At 46.4% G+C, this 22,000-nt stretch overlaps 1 protein-coding gene across 6 annotated transcripts in view; it reads right to left on the bottom strand.

Moving 5' to 3' along the window:
• Positions 1-22,000, bottom strand: part of VARS1 (valyl-tRNA synthetase 1) — a 205,901-nt gene that overhangs the window by 151,182 nt on the left and 32,719 nt on the right. For 3 of the 6 annotated variants that reach the window (XM_078646021.1, XM_078646022.1, XM_078646023.1), the window contains exons 2-5: positions 18,267-18,657; positions 5,268-5,411; positions 4,630-4,777; positions 3,209-3,387 (exon numbers count right to left, since the gene is read on the bottom strand). In XM_078646021.1, the coding sequence (XP_078502147.1) occupies positions 3,209-3,387; positions 4,630-4,777; positions 5,268-5,411; positions 18,267-18,629 (834 nt within the window). In that variant the 5' untranslated portion in view covers positions 18,630-18,657. The remainder of the gene's footprint in view (positions 1-3,208; positions 3,388-4,629; positions 4,778-5,267; positions 5,412-18,266; positions 18,658-22,000) is intronic. The other 3 variants (XM_078646024.1, XM_078646025.1, XM_078646026.1) reach the window with 1 other exon arrangement.

Genomic DNA, 22,000 nt, shown 5'->3' with positions numbered 1-22,000 from the left:
CATTGAAGGAAGCAGATGTCAGTCATAGGGCCGCACGAGGTGTGTATTTGGTATCTATGCTCAATCCACGTCTCAAAGTTGTGCACTAAGTGAGATATCATGCACCCAAAAGCGCTCAGAGACAAGGAAGACGAAGCTGTATGTTGCGGAACACAAGAAGTTGCGACCTTCGCTTTAAGTATTTCTCCCAGTCCAAGTTATGCACTTGATCCCAGCCCGAGGCTGTTCCCAAGACCGTTCAACTTCGCTCTAGAAGTCCTCTGGTAAGCTGCAGTCCAAGCACAAGCATAAGAAAGTAAAGCGGATCTCAATCCCATCCCACCACTCCAACTCTAAAAAGAAGGACGTCACAATGGCAGTCGCACCACTTCATGGTCGCCAGCCACAGAGGCCATTCCTCAGCTGGTCCAGATGTGCTCTGTTTCCCAGGCCATTGCCAAACCCAAGGAGATCTTTCAGAGTGGACACATTCAGCACGCAGCACCTGGTGGATTATGATGGGTGTCTGCACTAGGAGGTCGCACTAACAGTGGGGAGAACCCAGGCTAGATCTGTTCACCACCAACGAGAAGCAAGATGTCAAACATTTTCTGCAGAGTAATCCAGCTGGAATGACATACGGGACTCCAGTACACCTTCCCGCCCTGCCTACCGACCCCTGAGTTCTGAAAAATATCAGGAGCAGCTGAGCCCAGGTCATCCAAGTGGCTCCAGATTAAGTCAGAAGCGTGCGATACTCAAACCTTATGGGCAAGAGCGTCTGTCCTTCGATCAGGCTACCACTTCACGAGGAGTATTAAAATGGAGAGGAAACGTCCAACAGTTAGTTCATTGAAGTTACGACTTCAGACGTCTTGAAACAACTTATTTTTCTTCAACTTTAAGGTATTTCATTAAAAAAAATTGTTTGAAAAATAATAATGGAATTAACTATTCTCACATAAGAAGCTCTAAAGTCATAATTCTTTGAATTCAACGAACTAACTGTTGGAGTGGCCCCTCCATTTTGATACTGTTTATGTATTTCGGGTATCTAACAGCTAACCCAAAGGGTTGGGCTATTAAGCAGTCGAACGTGGGGAGTTAACTGGTTTGTGCAGTCAAGTAGCCTTTAGCAGTCATACAGTTTCTTACCTCACTAGGACATCTTCTCCCACCAACAGGGTCCTCCACCTGAATCTGCGCAATCTAACCCATGGGGTGATCTAGCAGCAGCAACGGACTGTGTTTGACCTGCTGCATGAAATGGTGAAGGTCCTCCTTGCCACCAGGCAGCTTTCTAGGAAATCCATTGGGTGCTGGGACAAATTTGAGGTTTGGAGTGTTTTTCACAAGGCTTACTCCTTACACGCAAAGCGTTTGGAAGTCCTCATTAATTTCATCTTTGGCCCAGCAAGGCCTTGAAGTGGACACTATTAAAGATCATTTGTTTGAGCTTTTGGCCTTTCTACATTTTCCGCATCTAGGATCAACAGTCCTGTTGTGATGAACTTTACTAAGAGTTTAACAAACTTTCTTATTCAAACCATTTTCTGATGCCACAGTAGGACCTTACCTGGTTTTGGCATTTCTCAAGGGTACGCCCTTCAAACTGATGTATAATGGCTTGCTGCATCGCCTGACTTTAAAGCCAGTCTTCCTCATTGCAATCACATCAGCTTATCATCTAATTAAATTTCAGGCATTTTCAGTGTAACAGCTCTACTTTTCTGAGACAAATTGGTACAGAGAACTCGAGCAACATTCTTTCAATGAATGAGACTCCCTTCCCCGTTGGGCAATCCATCACTCTGCCTGAGTTCTTTTCTCTCCTTCACACCTCGAAAGCAGGAGAGGCTCCATTAGCGGGACCCCAAAGGAGTTTTAAGTTTTTACACAAAGGATCATCAAGTGGACTGTCAACTTTCTGTGAGTTCTTCAGTGCAAAGGGAAGGCTGAGTAGAGGAGGACCTTGTCAAATTGGTTTATCCTCTCCATTAAAATCTTCTCCACACCGGTCAAAAAGCAGCCTCTGAAAAGTTGGAGACCCAATCCACCAGGGGTAAGACTGCTACTTCTGCATTGGCATGCAGAGTGCCTAAGTGCCTGTCCTTTACATCTGTCACTCTGGGACATGGATGTCAGTGTACACGTTTACAAGGAACTACTACCTTGACAGCCAGATTCGGCAGAAAGGGCATTTTGCCTGCTTTGTCATGCAAGACTTTTTGGTCTGACTTCACTCCACAGACTCTCCACATTAGGAAGGTACTGCTTTGGCATCTATTCTAATAGATCTGTGGTTAGAAATGTCCATCAGAAGTTCTGTACCTTTATTTATTTATTTATTTATTCAAAGTTTTAGATAGCGCGAACAAGATCCTTACAGATATCAGAGCGCTTCACAATGACAGGGTAGGGGCAATAGGAATGAACAGAGGTAATGGGAGCAATGTAGTAGTCACTAACATGAAAGGATAATAATAACATACATGAAGCATATCAATATACAGTCAGGTAAACAAGTAATGTAAGACGGCACAGGTCAATGATCCCACTACAGCGGTGTTCAGGTACACCTTGGGTGTGTTGAAGGCTTATACCAGTGTTTTAGTATAGAGAGAGCACTGAGGTAATGCTCTTTTGGTAGATACTCTAACATTCAGTAGATTCCTCACTGTCCTCCCAGATCTCACTCTGTGGAATGGCCTCTTTCAACATTTAAAAAGGCCCCAAAGTTAGTACTCCGAACCAATAATTGCTCATGCTCCACGTCAGAGGGTGTAGAAAAGTAACATTATAACACAACTTTTAACAAATACATACATAAACTGTTCCGAAAACATATGCTGAGGTGGGAAGGTAGGTGAAAACGATGGATTGGGATGCGACCTTCAGTGATAGCCAGTGGCAGCGATTAATTCAAGCATTGCTACTGTTACAGTTGACGCCCTAAAACTAAAAGACATCATTCCTTCTGTTACGGGGCCAGGAATCAAACGGACCTTTAGCAACTTAAAGAACCCAGCATCTCTGAAGAGTGTCAGTGAGGATTATTTACAAAGAAATAGAAGATCACTCTCTCCACATTTCAATCCATCAAGGACATCAGAGATGCCACAGACCTTCCCATTCCAAGCTGTAGACCTGTGTCCTGACGTCTGATGCATGCTTCAGGAAGTGCAGGGGTACAAGGAAATGAGTAGTAACAGAAAGAAAAGAATCATACCTCAGTCTGCTGCTCTTTCAGCTTGTCTTTCTTCTGCTGAAACTTATCCAGTTTCTCCTTCTTCTTTGCCTCCTTCTTCAGCTGGGCTGGGGTCTTCACCATCCCTTCCTCCTCAGCCTGGGTCAATGACGATTGTGCGGGAGCAGGCAAACTGGTGGAGGCTGAAACTGGCTTACCTGCTAACGCAGATATACAAGGATGAGTTTAGTAGACAGTCTCAGAAAGCAGGGATTATAGGTCCTATAGTCTAGCAATCTGGCATGACAGAGTCATACGAAAATGGGCAACAGCTGTAATCTTGACACATCAGTCATTGGTTGTTCTCAAAATCATTGCATTAACAAATCTAGAAGAAAGCGGACGCATCTACTTCATTTTACTGATAGAGCAAATTGTATTACATTACCCACAAATACGAAAAGTCTTGGGAGCAGAGCGATGGTAGAAGCAACAATTTTGTTTTCTGCTCAAATGACAGATTTTGGAAAAGATCTACACCAATTTCAGGATTATTACACAGTCGATACAGATTCGAAAAATAATATTGAGTATACTGCCCGCAGAATTAGTTCTTTTAAACATCTTAAAATTATGTTATTCTCACCATGGACTGTAAAGCATTTTGGCATAAATATTCTACTTTTTAAATAATATTTTTAGTAAGAGGTCCATGCCCCCCAATGAGTTCTCTGAAACATCTTAAAATAAGTTTATTCTCACGATGGACTGTAACAAACATTTTGGCATAAATAATCCACATTTTTTTTTTTGTTTGAGACATTACGGTTTTTAATATTCCCCCCCTAAGAAAATAATCAGGTTTTTCCTCAGGAAAACAATTATATTAAAGCACACTATACAAACTTAACAGTGAAGGGGCGAGAGATAGAGAGAGCGATTACACTGCTTAATTTAAAAACATTTTGCTAGAATGGGCTTCCGCAATAAGAGTGGCTGCCTGCTCAGAAGGGGAATTTGGGGTCTCGCTGCTGTGGCAGAGAGTTTATAAAATGCAGTCTCATGGACGCAGCCAGAAGATGAGGCGGTTTGTTAGGTAAAAGGTAATGACTGGGTTTCTGAAAGAAAAGTTATCTGGTAATGTAAGATCCTCTTGAAGAACTGTACCTGTGCACAATCACAGCTTTGCAGTTAATATATTTTCAGCTAAGTGTCAATTAGGCTGAAGTTTACCATCTTGTTTTCCTTACAAGTCCTGGATTTTAATTTGCAGAACCAGTATTAAGATTGCCTACTTTTTAACTGTTATCCTCTTGTGCATGTAATTCAACGCGATGTGTTTGTTCTCTGCATCCGCCCACAGCTCAGATGCTCTAGACTTACCTTTAAAAGCGGTACTATTTGACGGACGTACTCATTCTTTTTTCTAGACTTCTAGGGTTCACCAACATTGCAAGACATACCTTTGTTCTCAGACACTTTGGGGCACTGCGGGGTCTTCTCACACAATGTCACCTCCCCCAGGACTTTCAGGAACTCAGGCTGATGAATGCATGTCTGGAACCAGCGGGTAACATTGGGGACAGATTGGCGAGCAGCGGAGTCCAACACCTATTGAGGGGCGAGAGGGGTGCACTGATTACACACACACACATACTGACACTTGGGGTTAAACATGTTTGTTTGTCTTTTAATGTCATGGATCCCACTGTAAGGCACACCAAGTAGTGGAGGCAGGCAGGTCCTGCAACGGTTGTTCAGAGTCTAAGGAAGCCTCATACCATGAGGCAACTAACCAGAAGCTTCATCCAATGATACACCCAGACAGGAAGCATCATCTTAGACACCATGTCATCCCATTAAACACCTGGGCTGGAGGCTTCATCCCACGATGCACTTAGATAGGAAGCTTCATCCCCTGAAAAACCAGCAGGGTTGGTAGCTTCTTACCAATATACACCTGTGCAGCAAAGTACCTCAGTTGCCCATTTGTTCAGTAAATAATCTATTGTTACAACCCACAGTGAAACATAACATGCCATGAGGATTGGCATGGTGAAGTCAAAAATCCTCATAAAAATATTGATACAAAAATACTCACATATTTAAAGGGCAGTAGTAGAGAGGAAGCCACAGCAATGTCAGCCAAGGTGATACGCTCTCCCACCAGGTATGTTCGCATCTTCATGTGACAATCCAGAGTGTGCAGTACCTTCTGCAGCTCAGTCTGTGCCCTCTCTGTGATCTGAGGAATTACAGCAGCCCAGAACAGATGTGAAAAAATGGTTACTGTGAAGGCAGGAAGCTACAGTGATGCGAGGAGAGCTAACGTATCGCCTAGACCAGAGCAGGCATTGCTACACAATGAAACTGGCCTGATCACTGCCACCATGTAATACTATTATATACATTTTATAATATGGCACCACAACAAAAGATTTTCACGACACAAAGAAGAAAGGTTAAGCAAGAATAGCAAAAAATAACATGCAGTAAAGAAATCATCAGACAAAATTTCTTTCACGACATTCATTAGGCCCTTCCACAGAATCCGCAAAATAGGTCATGCAGTGGTTGAGTGGAAACCAATCCAGTGCCATAATAGTCGTGAACCAGAAAACATTCTCAGGAAGGAGAATAAAAGCAAGAGACCTCCATTTTGCCAAATTTTGGATAGACGAGCCCAGAAGGTGCTGCCATGGTTTTGCCAACTTTTGGCCAATTATGAGCATCAACTTTCATCTTTAACCAAATGCTGCAAAGCAAATAAGGTCACCACTGGCTGGGTTTTAATTCAGCTATCATTTGACAATACAATCATTAAAATCGTGGAGACGACCACGTGACAACCATCAGGCGACACCAGACAAAAATAGAACAGTATCTGTAAGAGCAACAATCAGTACAACCCTGTATAGGACTTGGATGAAAATGCCAGAAAACATGCATCATCTAGATTGAAAAGAATTGGGAATTCACCAGACACACCATGTGCGAACGAAAGTCTGGCATAACAGCTGGACAATGATGCAGAAATAGTGTGGTTGTGTAGCATCTAAATGTGATGACAGTGTAGTGTCTATGCTGAAATGTGGAAACAGGAGACTTGAGTTCTAATGGTGGCTGTAATACTTGACAAAACTGTGAGATACCAAACACATCACTTTATCCTTATAACCAACTGGAATCTGCACATTTGTAATATTGCCAAAATTGCGTCATCTGGCAGGAACTAGTACTGCTCTTACTGTGCCAGTCAGTGTTTCCGTAATGCTCGCCCTACTGAACCCTTCTCTTAGGTCTCAGCTGGCTTTAGGCATTCCTCAACAACTCCTGGAGTACAAACCCTTCAACACTTCCCTTTGAATCCATTTGCTCAGTCACCATGAAAAGGCAACAGAGATGGAGGAGAAAATGGCAGTCATGCAGTTAATTTAGAGGTTCAGGACAAAGTAATTAACGAACACTGCAACACACAGAGGTTTGGAAGGATAAGGTCACAAGTTAGAGACTCTCCTTCTAGGCTTTCAGTGATTAAACCTACAATCATCCGAATAAAGGTGTTTTATGCCCTGACCAAAACTAAGATGGCATATCCACAAACCAACATAGCCCACACCACTATAATGACCAATGGTGCGTATACCCAAACTCAGTCTAATGCATAATGTAGTCTGCGACTGCCCAAAGCAAGATGGTGTCCAACTGTTGCACCGGTGTCTAGCTGCGTGCAGCATCTCTGGGGTCTGCCGGTTTCAGTGACAGGGCATCTGGTGGCAGCGGGTAAAAGGGAACAGCCCTGCTCCTCTTATCTTTGCGGTTGAGGATCTTGGGTTCGTCGTTCCCACTGGTCCTTAGTGTGCAATCAGATATTCTCCCATGATAGCATCAAAACTCAGTATGGCGCTGTTTCGGGGTCGCTTTAAATGCTTCCTCCACACTTTGGCACTCTTTGGTAATAAGGGATACATGGCAATTCTCTAATTAAAGTATTTTAGGCACATTCAAAGGCTACTTTCTAAGAATTATTCCAGTCCAGGCATTAGCTCTTTCTTAGCCCAAACCAAGATGGTGCACATTTTATTCATACTGGAGGCCAGTCATGAGACTCAAAGCTACTTCCTGCTTTCCATGCTACACTCTAAAAGGCCATCTCAGATTTTATGGAAGGCATAGCCCATGCCTCAGGCAAATGAATCTCTAAATAAAGAAGACCCCGCTGCATCAAGCATTGAACAACAAGACTGCAAAGGAAGGCCATGAAATAAGTTTCAAAATGGATACAACTGTAAATACAAACATCAATTCAAGATGGCAACAGAGTTGAAATCAGAGTAAGTCCAGCTCCTCTGTGTGGCTCCTTACACTTGGTTACATAAACAAGTTCTGACCGAAACGTAACAGAGGTCTTTGTAATTTCAGGATGCGGCATTGGCTTGAGAATTTTGTCACCTTGTCCTGTGCTTTGGGGATCAATCCGCTACCCTTCACTGTTATTATTTTCTTGCTACCTTTGCGGCTCATCAGGTTTTATCCTGAGCACTCGCTACTTGCAAGAGGGGAAGCTATTAAACATCTGGCCCTCAGGCTTGCATAAACACTTATTTGACCTTGGTCTTCTTGTAGCCTTCCTTCTTTAGTTGTGTTTGAATCCCAGTCAAGCTTGTCCATTCTCTAAACATTCTCAGAGTCCCTTAGGCAGCCTACAAGCTTTTCATTTTAAGTTTTTCAAAGTCAAAACACAAACATTGGGCAAGAGAGTGCTCTTAATAAAAGCCATAGATTAATATCATATATGTAGTCAGTACAAAGAAAAGTTAGGAATTCCGGTTTGGCAGGGTAACTGGCTCCCCCTCAAACAGCACCTCACACAATCACCACACTTTTGGCCGTACTTGACTGTTCTAATAATGAGACATGCAGCTTTCTTAAAGACTATTCACGTCTCCCAGAGACCAAAGTTGCAGGACTGTTATCTCAAATCTCAGTGGTGCATCACTGGAATCATCGGTTGCCAGCCAATAAAATTCTTTCCAGCTACCCTAAATTTATCAGAGCAGCCTTCACTTTCATACATCACCTTCCTTTTTAGCTGCTTTACACAAGTCCATCCCTGCTAGTCATTGTCCTTTAGTCTGAGTGCGTGTGTTTGAGTGTGTGTGTCTGGGGAGGAGGGGGGGGGGGGGGGTGGGAGGGTGTCCCAGAGTCTCACAATATCTTGTTCTGCAACTACTAATCCAAATATCCAGAAAAGGAGATTTTTTTCCTTGGAAGATCCACAGTGCTTAGCATATCCCAGGGCACGAACTGGGGGGGAGGGGGGATGAAGGGAATCTCGTCCTGTTCCCTCATTATCATCCTCCAATAGGCTTGAAGTTTAAGACATCCAAAAATTGCATGAAGGAAAGTACCTTATTTTCTGTTACACAGGTAGGGCTCTTCCCTTTTTTAGAGCTTAGATCTATTACAGTAAGCTCTGTGAAGGACCCTGTACTGGATCAGGTGGAACCATGCCTTAATAGCCACTTCTCTGGGGTGCATCACGACCGCCTCCCAATTTATGTCCTCCAACCTGCATTTATCAGACATATTTTTAATCAATGTTTTATATTAAGAGAAGAATACAACAATCAAAGCAGTGTAATCTGGCAGCTCCGGCCAATCAAATGCTTCCGCCTGCAATGCATGTCTGAGTTGCATATATTTATATATCAGAGTATGTGAAAGGTCATATTCCTCTTGCACCCGTTCAAAAGTCTTATTGCTCCCATTTTCTTACACAGGTTTTCTTTTTGTGTCCAGATCCAACCAATTTCAACTGTACTGAATCAGTCCCCCTTCGACCTGTGCTGCTGGTTCTGTCCAATAAGAATCACCTACAGCTGCTGAGCCCACCGAGTATAAGTATCTCCTGCAGTAGCAAAGTCCACTCAAGCAAATCCCTCCCTCAGCTGCAGAGTCCACCCTATAAGCATCTTCTGCAGCTGCTGAGTCCACCCAATAAGTATGTCTCGCAGTTGCAGAGTCCACCCAAAAGTATCTCATGCAGTTGCAGAGTCCACCCAAAAGTATCTCCTGCAGTTGCAGAGTCCACCTAATAAGTATCACACAGTTACAGAATTCACCCAATAAATATCCCCCGTAGCTGCAGAGTACACCCAATAAGTATCTGCCGCAGCTGTCCAGTCCACCCAATGTTATGTTATGTTATTTTTATTTATACTGCGCACAGCTGCCCCAGCAAAGGGGCATCCTGGCGCATTGATAAGGCAGACACAACACAACACTGAAAAGAGACAGAGGGAAAAATGAGACACAACCTAGGGACTAAACAAATAAAAAGGTCTTGATGGCCCGTCTGAACTGAAGGAGCTCATCAATAGCCCGGATTTGCGGAGGAAGAGAGTTCCACCAGCTTGCAGCCAAGACTCGGAAAGAGCGGCCTCCAACTCTGCTCAGTTTAAAGCGCGGGACCACTGCTAAATTCTGACCCAAGGATCTAAGAGTGCTCAAAGGGACATAAGGAATCAGTAAGTTCTCTAGAATTTGAGGGGATGTACCCTTGAGGATTTTGAATGCAAGGCAAAGAACCTTGAATTTAATCCTCTGCTGCACTGGGAGCCAGTGGAGAGAGCGCAAGGATTTAGCCACCGGGCACCGCCTAGGCAAACCTGTCACCAGACGGGCTGCAGCGTTTTGAACTCGCTGCAGCCGGGAGAGTTCTGATTGGTTAATCCCCGCCAGTAGTGAGCTGGCATAGTCCAGCCGAAACAGCACTGATGCTTGGACCACCAGTTGTCTTGTGGATGCATCAAAGAATTTGAGGATGGGTCGAAGTCCTCTAATAATGCCATAGCAAGAAGCCGCCACCTTCTTGGTATGACAAATGAAACTTAGGGATGGATCCAGCCACACCCCCAAGTTTTTTATCTCTGATGCTGGGGAAGGAGTCACACCAAGACCCGAAGGCCACCATTCGTCGCCCCACAAAGCCACCTGTTTACCAACCACCATAATCTCTGTCTTCTTGGTGTTTAACTGGAGACAGTTGGAATTCATCCAGTTAGCCACTGCCCGTAAACCATCACGAAACCTGGGCGCCTCCAGATCGGAGTCCCCACTCAGTGTGACCGCCAGCTGCGTGTCATCTGCGTAAGAGACCATCTTCAGGCCCCACCGCTTGACGACCGCAGCCAGCGGTCTCACATAAAGATTAAAAAGAGTGGGACTCAGCGATGACCCCTGTGGGACCCCCTGGTCCAGCGGGTAAGATGACGACTTACCGGGCGGGATCGCCACCTGGAATGACCTGTCCGTGAGAAAAGATCGAAACCAGCGTAAGGCGAGGCCGGAGACGCCCACTTCCTCAAGTCGCTGAAGCAAAATCCTGTGCGAGACCGTGTCGAAGGCGGCACTGAGATCTAACAACAATAGTGTCGCCGTCCGACCCGCATCAAGCACAGAACGCAGATGCTCGACCATTGAGAGAAGGGCCGTCTCCGTGCTGTGACCCGCACGGAACCCGTTCTGAGTAGGGTCCAGAATGTTAGCCCTACCAAGATGGTCTGAGAGAGTGGCATTCACATGGGCCTCCGCAACTTTCGTGGCCCAAGGAAGTAAAGAGATGGGGCGGTAGGTTTAAGGGGGTCGAGAGTCGCCTTCTTCAAAATTGGCGTGACTACAGCCTGCTTCCACCTGACGGGAACCACTCCAGAAGAAAGGGACAGGTTGATCAGAGACAGCACCGGAGTGCGGCAAACCGGCGCCAAGCTCTTAAGTTGGGCCGGTTTCAACGGATCTGCCGGAGATCCAGATTTGATTTTAAGGCTAAGAGAGTCAAACCCCTCCATGGATAAGGGGGGCAAGATGGAAAAACCCTCCCCGTCACCTAAAGTGCCACTAATCCGCTCTAAGATAGGGGAGACTATAGGGAAAGTGCGATATATAGCTTGCACTTTTTCATGGAAGAAGGAGGCCAGACCCTCGCAGTGGGAGTCCGAGCATATTTCCGTCGCGGTTGCTCTCTTAGTCATCAAGTCCTTTACTACTTTGAAGATGAGTTTCGATGGGTTAACAGAATTCTGAAACTCGTGGCCATAGAAGGAAGCACGTGTTTGACACACTGCCCTACGACAGGTCTTGATCTTAGCAAGATAACAAGCCTTCAATTCCGGGTCAAACGACTTCCTCCATAGTCTCTCAGCCGGTCTACAAGCCCTTTTAAGAGATGCTGAGGCACTATCGTACCAAGGACTCGGCTCCTTCCGACGACACTTGGACCAACGCATAGGGATCAGTGAGTCGAGGGCCCCAGAGATCCACTCAAAAAAGGAGCCATATCCACGATCAACCTCAGTGGGAGGGCCTAAAGGAGCCCCCTCAAGCAGATGGTAGAAATCCTCCAATCTTAATTTGTTCCAATGTCGTTTAAGAACAAGTCTGTCCTGCGGTAGAAAAGGAGATTCAGACAGGGAGCATGCCGTTTTCACCAGCATGTGGTCTGTCCAGACCAGCTGGGAAGAGCCAAGAACTCTAAGACCTTCTAAGTTTGTAAAGAAGGGGTCAAGAATATGACCGCCTCTATGCGTAGGGGTAGTAATCAGCTGAGAGAGCTGTAGAGCTTCAAGATCCACCAAAAAGCTCTGATGGAAGGTAAGGAGGGGCAGTCAAGGTGGAGATTAAGATCTCCCATAACATTGAAGTTAGCGCAACCTAATGCCTCTGTACTAATAAAATCAGGGAGAACGGCCCTGAAAACGGAGTCGCAGCCCGGAGGGCGATAAATTAATAAGCCAGAAAAAGTAAACTGGTGACTAAATGCAATTTTAAAAAGGGTGCCTTCACACCCAGAAAGTTTAGCGGCTTTCCACTCACAGGGATAGCACCGTTAAGTGGCTATATAATAAGTGTCTCCCACAGCTGCAGAGTCCACCCAATAATTGTCTCCCACAGTTGCAGAGTCCACCCAATAAGTGTCTCCCACAGTTGCAGAGTCCACCTAGTAAGTGTCTCCCACAGTTGCAGAGTCCACCCAGTACGTGTCTCCCGCAGTTGCAGAGTCCACCTAGTAAGTGTCTCCCACAGTTGCAGAGTCCACCCAGTACGTGTCTCCCGCAGCTGCAGAGTCCAACCAAATCAATTTCAGATTGCCCGGCTTACTTACTCCTCTAACCAACTTTTAGAGCTCCGCAGCCGTCAGCACGATGACTGCGTGCAAGTGCATTTTGATACTGCTGAGTATTTGCCGAATATTTGCCATAAGTGTAGCTTGAGACTGGATTTTCAGCCCCAAAAAGTTCAAAAAATCCTCAGTGACCCTCCGCACCATACTAAAACTCGGGACTCTAGTAGTCCTAATTCTATTAGCTCTGTTTTTAGGTTTTTTAATATGAATTGTCGTTCGCTTCCAAATCACAGAGCACACATATTTGATCTTTTGACTAGTACATGACTAGATGCTATTTTCTTAAACGAAACCTGGATTCATGGGAGTTCTGGCCCTGATGTAGCGGCCGCGCTACCAGTTGATTATTCCATTCTAAGATGTGTTCGCGAAGACAGAATAGGTGGTGGGCTTGCTATTATTTTTAATAACTGGTATACATGTAAATCTGGTAAATTAACCCTTAAGGGATGTGAGGCTATGCCTTTCCAACTAGCATTGACCCCCCATTTCACCCTTTCAGGAGTGTTAATTTACCTTCCACCTGGGCCAGCTGCCCTTTGGGCCGCTTCCCTGCCAGACCTAATCGCCCCTCATTTTATGAGCAGCTACTTTTACGATCGTGGGGGACCTTAACCTTAATTTGGACGATCCTAAATGTTCTGTTAGCACTACTTTAATTACTGATCTAGCGGCCATGAATATTTTGCATCATGTGGCAGGCCATTTATTAGATCCCATTTTTTCAACCCTTCTCAATGTATGTTGCTCCCCTGCTCTCCCTGTCCTTTGGTCAGACCACTTTTTAGTCGGTTTTAAGGTCACAACAGATCTAAATAAAATTTTTACTTTTGCTGTAGGTAATAAGTTCAACTCTAGGAACTGGGGGAAATTAGACATGAAGTTTTTTAACACTCTTTTAACTAATACTATCCCTACCAGGGGGAGGAGCCAAGCTCGCGTCTGAGATGGCCGCGTTTTAGCTCGGCTCCGTTCGCCTGCCTGTTTTTATCGTCTATCCTGCTGTTATCCTGCCCCGGGAAGTCCTCTTTGCTATGCTGTAGTGCTAAGACACCTTGCAGGCACTCACCTTTTGCTCTGGTTGTCCTTGGGTGCCGTGGATCCTGCACGTCGCTCCAGCTCGCTTCGGGGCCTCCGGAGCGGGCTGGCCTGGATCTTCTCGGCGGCACCCGGACGGGGCGGAGCGCGATGGTCGGCCCTTGATGGCGCTGTGGACGCGGTCGTAGAGGCCGCTGTGCGTATAGGCCGGCTGTGGCTTGCTGGCCGGCTCCGGTGGGCCGGTGGCCTTGGGTGGAGGGCGCTGCCTTCCGTTGACGGGGCTGACCGTACATTCGGCTTGCTCCCCCTTTGTTCTCCGGTCCGGCCATTTTGATTTCCTCCGCCCGGACTCGGAGAACGGGACCGGCGGCACTGGGGAGCCGGCGATCCCCCTTCTTCTGGTGGCCCCCCTTCCTGCTCGGGAGGTGCCCTGCTGCCGGTCGGCTGGTCTTCATTTGCCTCGCTGCTGCCCAGACAGGGGTTGACGGACGCCGCGGCCCCGCCGGGCTTCCAAGATGGCGGCCGACCCTGAATGTCTCAGCCGGGCCTGGACGAGCGCTGGAGGCCCGCCGCATGGCCCAGGTGCCGGATACTGTAAAGGTTTTCCTACACTTGAGGACATCCTGGACGCCCTACACTCCTGGCGAGCTTCGGTGGCCGCACCCGTTGTCACCCTGGAGGTGGATCCTCTCTTCGGGCCGTTCGGGCCCCCTAAACTGGATGCGGCTTCGTCGCCGTTGCAGGGTGCGGCTGGAACTATCCTGGGAAGCATGGGCCCGGCGACTGCCGCGTCTGTGGGTGTGTGGAGTTCCGTTGCCCTTCATCGTCCTGTGTTATCTCCGGCGCCACTGGTCCGGGGGCCGGATCCCGTCTGGACTGGACTCGATGGTTCTTTCTGCCTCTCTTCGCCTCGAATGACCGACCCTGGCTCCTGTGCCGGCCCCGCTGAGTTGGCTTTTCTCGAATTGTCCCTGAGACTGTGCCCTGCATTGCGTGCGATGTTCTCTGACTTTTCCGGATCATCCGGGTTTTACTCCACGTCTCTTATCTGGGTTGCCGTTTGATCTCCCTGTTCTTCGCCTTCTGTTCTTCGTGGTCTGGTTCATAGTGAATCGGACGACTACAACTTTGGACAAACAAGGACAGGGCTGAGATGGACTTGCCTCTGTGTGCGGTAGTCTTGTACTGGTTGGATGATCTGCATGTAACGGTATGACTAGGTGTGCATTTGTGGTGCTCCTGGTGTGTATCCTGATACTTTTTTGACTTCCCGAGGGCTCTGCCTTTTTCTCAGGCGGGTGGGTGGGTGCTGATAATTCTGTTTCTTGGCCCTCTCCCGTGCGTTTTCTTCCCTTTTCCCTTTCCCCCCCCCCTTTTTGTCTTATGTTTCCGTCTTGCCTTTGCTCTTCTATATTTCGGGTTCTAATTAGGGCGACAGGCACGCTGCTGGGGGGTAGGCCATAGCCTTCTGCAGGGGTGCAGGGTGGGCTTGCGGGGTGGGTGGGGGGTCTGTCACTTTGGGGGGTCTTTTTCCCCCCCTTTTTTCTCCCCTTTTTTTGTTCTATGGCTCTTAAGTATTCTCTTTTTCGGGACTCCGTCTCGTCATGTGTCCCCCTGGGGTGTTTCTGATGCACTGGCCTGCCGGTCTTATTGTGATTATGGCTCACTGCGTGTTCTGTCACTTATCTTTAATGTATGCCGTGTACCGGTTTATGTTTTCCTGCTTCGTTGCCGGGGGGCGCATGTTTGAGGAGGAGCCCCTTCCTTTTTCCCCTTTTTCTTCCTTCCCCTCCCTCTTTTGTGGGGGATTACCTTCCTTTTATTGGGGTGTGTACCGTATTGATTGATACGATGGGCTCTTTTTACATCCGTTTGTTAAATCTGGTTGTAGCTGTGGTGGGTGGGCGCTGGACGGCGAGCGCAATTGCCTCTCCTTGTGGTACTTCCGTTGGGATTGTATTTACTGCCATGTTTAGTTCTTGTTGGATTTATCCTGTGCTTTCTATGATCGCCTGTTCGCGGCTCACCACGGCCCCTCCCTTTTTGCCTGACTCACTGCCCGTCATGATCCTGTACTTCCCGTTCCCATAATAGAAAATCAACCTTCACATATCCTGTCCATGCTGGTTGCTCTATGGCTTTTGGCCTATATCTCCTGTGTTCTTGTTGTCATATCCTGTGGATACTTTTGTACTGCTGATTATGCTCCTGCTATGTGGTGGCCAGCCCGCCGGGTTGTAGGCCCGTATTTGTGAGCACTTTCTGTACAATTAAGGTTTCAAAAAAAAAAAAAAAAAAAAAAAAATACTAGCCCTACCATTAACCAGGTCTCCATGACAGACCTGGAGTCGATTAATTGTTGGATCTCTAATTCAGTGGATACCTGCCTCCCCGTTTCTACTCAGAAAGTAAAAAATCATCGCCCTCCTGCCCCTTGGTTTTCACAATGCCTTAAAACAGAAAAAAGTAAATGCAAAGTGCTGGAAAGGCTTTGGAGGAAGGATTATGCGTCGGAGTCTAAAATTGCTTATAAACAAGCAATTAGAAGCTATCATTCCCTCTGCAATACTGCCCGGGCAGATTACGTGAGCTCTACTATCACCAATGCCCAAAATTGCCCAAAAATCCTTTAAATTGATGAAAGAACTCTCCGGAGCTGGTACCCAAGCTCCCTCTCCTATTCTCACAGAATCCCAATGTGAGGATCTTGCACTGTTTTTCTTAAAGAAAAGTAGAGACAATTTACTCTGCTTTAAATTCTTCACACTTGAATATTATACAGCCAGCTTCTGTTGCTCCCCTACCTTCGAAGCCCGACCCTTGGCCGAAAAGCATTGGCTCCCGCTTGATTCAATCACTTTTAGTCAGATTCTCGGCAGCCTGAAATCTGGTTCTCCTTTGGACCTGCTCCCTGTCACTGCGTTACAGAAAATCGAGCCACCTGCCGTGAAATTGATCATGGGGCTACTGAATGCTTCCCTGCAAGAAGCGGTGATTCTACCTGAGTGGAAACACGCTACGATTCTTCCATTGTTGAAGAAAGCAAGCGCTGATCCAACACAGCCATCTAACTTTCGCCCCATCTCTCTGCTTCCTATTTTTTCAAAAAGTTTGGAAAAACACGTGAACCAACAATTGCATCAGTTTGTTGAGTCCCATAAGCTCTTACATCCCTCTTGGAAAGGTTTTTCGACGGAAACCACGCTCCTAGGAGTGACTGGGATGCTGTGTAGTCATTTAGATGCAGGTGACATTGTAGCATTCATACTATAAGATCTGAGTGCCGCCTTTGACACGGTTTCTCACACTGTAATATTGCAAGCGTTACGATCCATTGGTGTGGCTGGGCTCGCCCTTAAATGGCTGGAGGACTTCTTGGAGAACCGCACATATCCGATATTTTCCGCGGCTGCAACGTCCAAAATCCACATGTTCCCTTAGGGGGTACCACAGGGCTCTATTCTTAGCCCCTTATTATTCAATATATATGTGAAACCTCTGGCTGACATCGCCACCGAATCAGGGTTGGCAATTATTTCGTATGCTGACGACACCCAAAAAACCTTTTCTCTTTCTGCTAAAGGAGTGTCTAAGCCCTCATCCCTTCAAGCAGGGCTCTGTAAAATTGCATAGTGGATGTAGGCCAATTCATTAAAACTTAATGGAGATAAGACCAAGGTGCTGATACATGGGGAAGAATAAAGAACTATGGGGCCACCAACACTGGCCATCTGAACTGGGCCCCCTTCCTCAGCCCGTCCAACAAGCACGCAACTTAGGTTTTGTGTTGGATGATCGACTTTCTATGAAACATCAAGCAGTTATGGTGGCTTCAACCTGCTTTGGCATCCTTAAATGGCTCAGGAAAATTTTGTGGATGTTGCCAGTCTCTACCCAAAGAACGGTTGTCTAGGCTCTGGTCATCTCTCGCTTGGACTATGGCAACATCCTTTTCCTGGGAGCCAATAAGGATGTCATACACAAGTTACAGGTTGTACAAAATGCTGCAGCCCGCCTACTTTGCCATATTTCGAAATTTGACCCCATTGCTAACTCTTTGCGAGAACTCCACTGGCTCAAGGTTGAAAGCTACATTAAATTGAAGGCTTTAGGCTATATGTTTAAAATCAAAACCGGCAAGGCCCCTGAATACTTAAATACTATTGTCCATTAATATGCCCCAGCTTGCTCTCTCCGTTCATCCACTCAGTCGCGATTTACGGTGCCTAGGCATAGATTGTCTCGTATGGGCGGCAGATCGTTCTCCTGCCTGGGACCTACTCTGTGAAATTCCCTTCCCTTATCGCCTAAACAAGAGACTACTTTTATTCATTTTCGTAAGGCATTGAAGACTTGGCTTTTCAATCAAAAAAGTTCCCCTCTTTCTTTTGGTCCTTTCAGGCACCGCCGGGAAACCCTTGGGTAGCTCTGCGCCTTATAAATTTAAAATAATAATAATAATAATAATAATAATAATAATAACAAAATGTGTCCAGCAGCTGCAGTCCACCCAGTTAGTGTCTCCCACAGCTGCTAAGTACCTCTTTAGCTAGCAGATACATCAAATAAGTATCCCCACACAACAGACCCTCTGTTACTGGACGCCTTTGGTGGAATATGCCAGCAACGTGAGAGCCCCAGACTCTGCTCACAATCAACAGTTTGATTTGTTGCATCAGTCCCTTAAACAGCAGAGCTCTGCACCAACCTCCTCTACTAACTTCACTCCACAATCCACCTCTAATGTGTTCATACTTAACCTTTGCAGCACAAGATCTGCTCCCCTCCCCGTGGCTCAACATGTTTCTTCCACAGTCCAGCATCTTCCCCTCAAAGCTGTTGCTGGATAAACCCTACACCTTCACCCCTATTCCTTACCTGTTTGTTGGGTTGGATCAGCAGCAGTGCAGAAAATGTCCAAGCACAGGCCGGCTGGGTCACCTCGTTGTCAGCGTAGTTGACCCACTGATGGACCAGGGCCGCCTCCTTGGGTCCAGTCCCCCTCAGGCTGTCAGGAGCCAGAGCATAGGACACAGCACTGGCACCGGACACAGCCGCCCCCGTCCCTATCTCCATAGCTGGTAACTTGGCCAAGGGAAAGCGCTTGAGAGCAGCTTGGCCTGCCGCCGTGCCTGGTGTCACCTCCACAACACGTACTGCCGCCGGACCATACGCCGCGGCTATGCGCACCCGTATGTTCTGCGCATTGTCCGGGTGCGGAGAGAGGTAGAGAGTTGACATGTTGGGATGAGGATGGTACTAAATGGATCTGTGGGAAGAGAAGGCAACATTATTAGAAGGGGGTCATCATGCAACTTTTCACTTCCAATTGTAATGCTCACAACATGCTAAGAACTGCCATCTGTGAGTGTGCACTTCAAGCCCCACACATCAATCTCATACAATAATACACCTTTTTCGAAGCCAACATAAGAACGTGGGCCCACTGCATGCTGCTCTAAAGAAACTAGGATATTTACATCAAACCTATATTGACCTTATTACTTAAACAAAATGGTAAATATGTTACAAGGGAATACGAGAAAGAGGAAATGTAATTATTAACGAGACTCTGCTGCCCTAGATATGTGGATGTTCCTGTGCTGGGGTCTGTGAACAGTGGGTGGCACTTATAAGCTGCATAGCAGATGGATTGCGACTCCTTCCCTGCCCAGCAGCCTGAGCTTACGGGTTGGCTCTCTAGTTCCCAAGCAACCCTGCGCCCTCCTCGCACACCTGCTCAGGCCCCGTAAGGTTTGTGTAAGGGAACCCCAAGACAGTCACCTCCATTTTCAGCTTCCTTGTGGCCAACATCCCAGTGAACAAAGGACAAAGGAGGTGGTAGACAGACTTTGTGCTGTCTATTTCCTTAAACTTTAAAAGTGATTTTCCTCCACACGTGACTGTTGGATTGTGCGCTTTGTAGTTTAAACTGCTGTTTTACCTGCCCAGGAGTGCTTAATTTTCCCTCTAGTTTTTGCTCTAATCGGTGCTCAGTCCTATGTGGAAGCAATCCACCCCAGCTCCCTTTCTGTCAATGAGAATAAAAAATAAAAAAATGTTTTTAAAGTAAAACAAATAGAAAAGAAACAAAGGCATATTACACCTCAGAGGCTAAGCAGAGTGTGTTTTGAGGCTGAAGTAATCGGCTCTTAGGGTTTAAATGGTGTTTGGAAAGTGTATGTAGCACTCGTTTTTGGCTAGGAGAGTGAGTTGTTAAAGTGCAGGAAAAGCAGTATTGTTAGTGGCCTAGTTTAGGCCCTTACCTTCAGACCTCCAGTTTGGATTGAGCCTGTCTTTCTCCAAGGAGATTCTGAGCAGGGGAGCAGCTCCCAGCCCCCTGCCCAAAAGCCTGAGCTTGAGGTCACACACACCCCCTTATATAACCAGCTATTGGAAGTTACATATGTCCACTGATTGGCTGCGGTATCTGGTGTTTCTACTGGGCTTAGGGTTAGTGATCTGATTGGCGGATAGGTTTTAGGGTTTTTGATTGGTTCATAGGGCTAGGGTTTCTATTGAACCTAGGGCTTAGGTTTTGGTTTCTGATTGGCTGCAAGGATTTGGTGTGTGATTGGTTATAAGGGCCTGGTCTCATATTAGCCGTAGGGCTTACAGCTAGTAATCTGATTGGTTAGGGTAAGGGTTCCTATTGGCCTTAGAGCTCACCTGACCACTAGGGCTATTTAAGCCTAGGATTAAGGGTGTCTCAGCCCGGGCGTCGTGGTTAAGAGCGGAGAGGACAAGGACAGTTGCCCATTTGGGCCTGTTGTGGACTGGTCAGGCCTAGGGCCAGAGATAAGAACAGCACTGCCCCTGCACTATACAAATGAATATGTGATCAATTAGTTCTTAGTTTAGTAATTCAAACAAACATAGGAGCACCAACATGAGTCAAAAATTAGTAGCCACTTTCTACATAAAGCAATCCAAATCGGACAAAATAGAGGTGTCACAAAGTTCCGCTGTTTGGTGTGAATATTCGGTTTATTGTTCCTACATAGGGGCCAACACATGTTTCATCGCAGGGGAACAGACTGCGAATCTTCAGGGCCTCTTAGGTGAGGGGCATAAACACAACGGTTTAGCCGTGTAATGAAATCATTTATCTTGATTAGTACAGCACTATATCTGTTGTGGAAAGTTTCATGAGACCTGATGAGTCTCGTGTGCGAACAAATGCCGTTTTTACCGGGAGGAGAGAAGAAAACAGTGTGCTTCGTAATCACAACACTGTTAACTTTAGAGGCAAGGCGGGTACACCTCCTCTTGGTAGCACTCCCTCTTGTGATTCCCGGCGCCGTCTTCCAAGGAACGTTCCTTGGAAGACGGCGCCGGGAATCACAAGAGGGAGTGCTACCAAGAGGAGGTGTACCCGCCTTGCCTCTAAAGTTAACAGTGTTCCTTGGAAGACGGCGCCGGGAATCACAAGAGGGAGTGCTACCAAGAGGAGGTGTACCCGCCTTGCCTCTAAAGTTAACAGTGTTGTGATTACGAAGCACACTGTTTTCTTCTCTCCTCCCGGTAAAAACGGCATTTGTTCGCACACGAGACTCATCAGGTCTCATGAAACTTTCCACAACAGATATAGTGCTGTACTAATCAAGATAAATGATTTCATTACACGGCTAAACCGTTGTGTTTATGCCCCTCACCTAAGAGGCCCTGAAGATTCGCAGTCTGTTCCCCTGCGATGAAACACGTGTTGGCCCCTATGTAGGAACAATAAACCGAATATTCACACCAAACAGCGGAACTTTGTGACACCTCTATTTTGTCCGATTTGGATTGCTTTATGTAGAAAGTGGCTACTAATTTTTGACTCATGTTGGTGCTCCTATGTTTGTTTGAATTACTAAACTAAGAACTAATTGATCACATATTCATTTGTATAGTGCAGGGGCAGTGCTGTTCTTTTTGCATTCCCTATGGGCCAATTCTTGGTCCATTTCTGAACGGTTTTGAGGATATACCGTTCGCCCTATTGCCTATACCACCACTCTGACTTGAAGTTTTCATTGACTCTACGGATACTTTGGTAGTGCGCCTGGTAATTCTGGATAATCCAAATAACCTCACAGTTGTATATCTAGGGCCAGAGATGTTGCCCTTTTTTCCCCATTCACCAGCTACCACCTCATCCTAACCATAACCACAAACATTGTAACAGACTCACAGAAAATGCACTCAACACATTTACTACAAACAAACCCCAGACACATTTCAATGTCTGTACATGCATTACAAAAACCCACAAACCACACCTATACATCTTCTACCCCAACTACCCTATAATGGCACCTTCACTCACACACAAAACACCACTATCTATATCACTAACCAATCCATACATCACCAACACAACCCAAATCAACACCATACGTAACTATATCCCATCCAGACACACACTCCATGCTCATACAAAGAAGCAGCACTACCCTCTAATTATCCCTAACAGACCCCTTTCTGTGACCACCAAACCTATACTCAACCTTCCATCTTTTCATCCAACACCCTCCTCCTCCTTTTACCAAAAACAACACAACTACACAACCCTTACACTCCACTTCACCACACATATTACCTCTTCCACCAATCAAATCTGAAGAAAC

This window comes from Lissotriton helveticus, chromosome 5_1 (assembly GCF_964261635.1).
Source record: "Lissotriton helveticus chromosome 5_1, aLisHel1.1, whole genome shotgun sequence".
Lineage (NCBI taxonomy): Eukaryota > Metazoa > Chordata > Amphibia > Caudata > Salamandridae > Lissotriton > Lissotriton helveticus.
The sequence above is the reverse complement of the archived record's forward strand: the minus strand, read 5'-3'. Positions and strand labels throughout refer to the sequence as shown.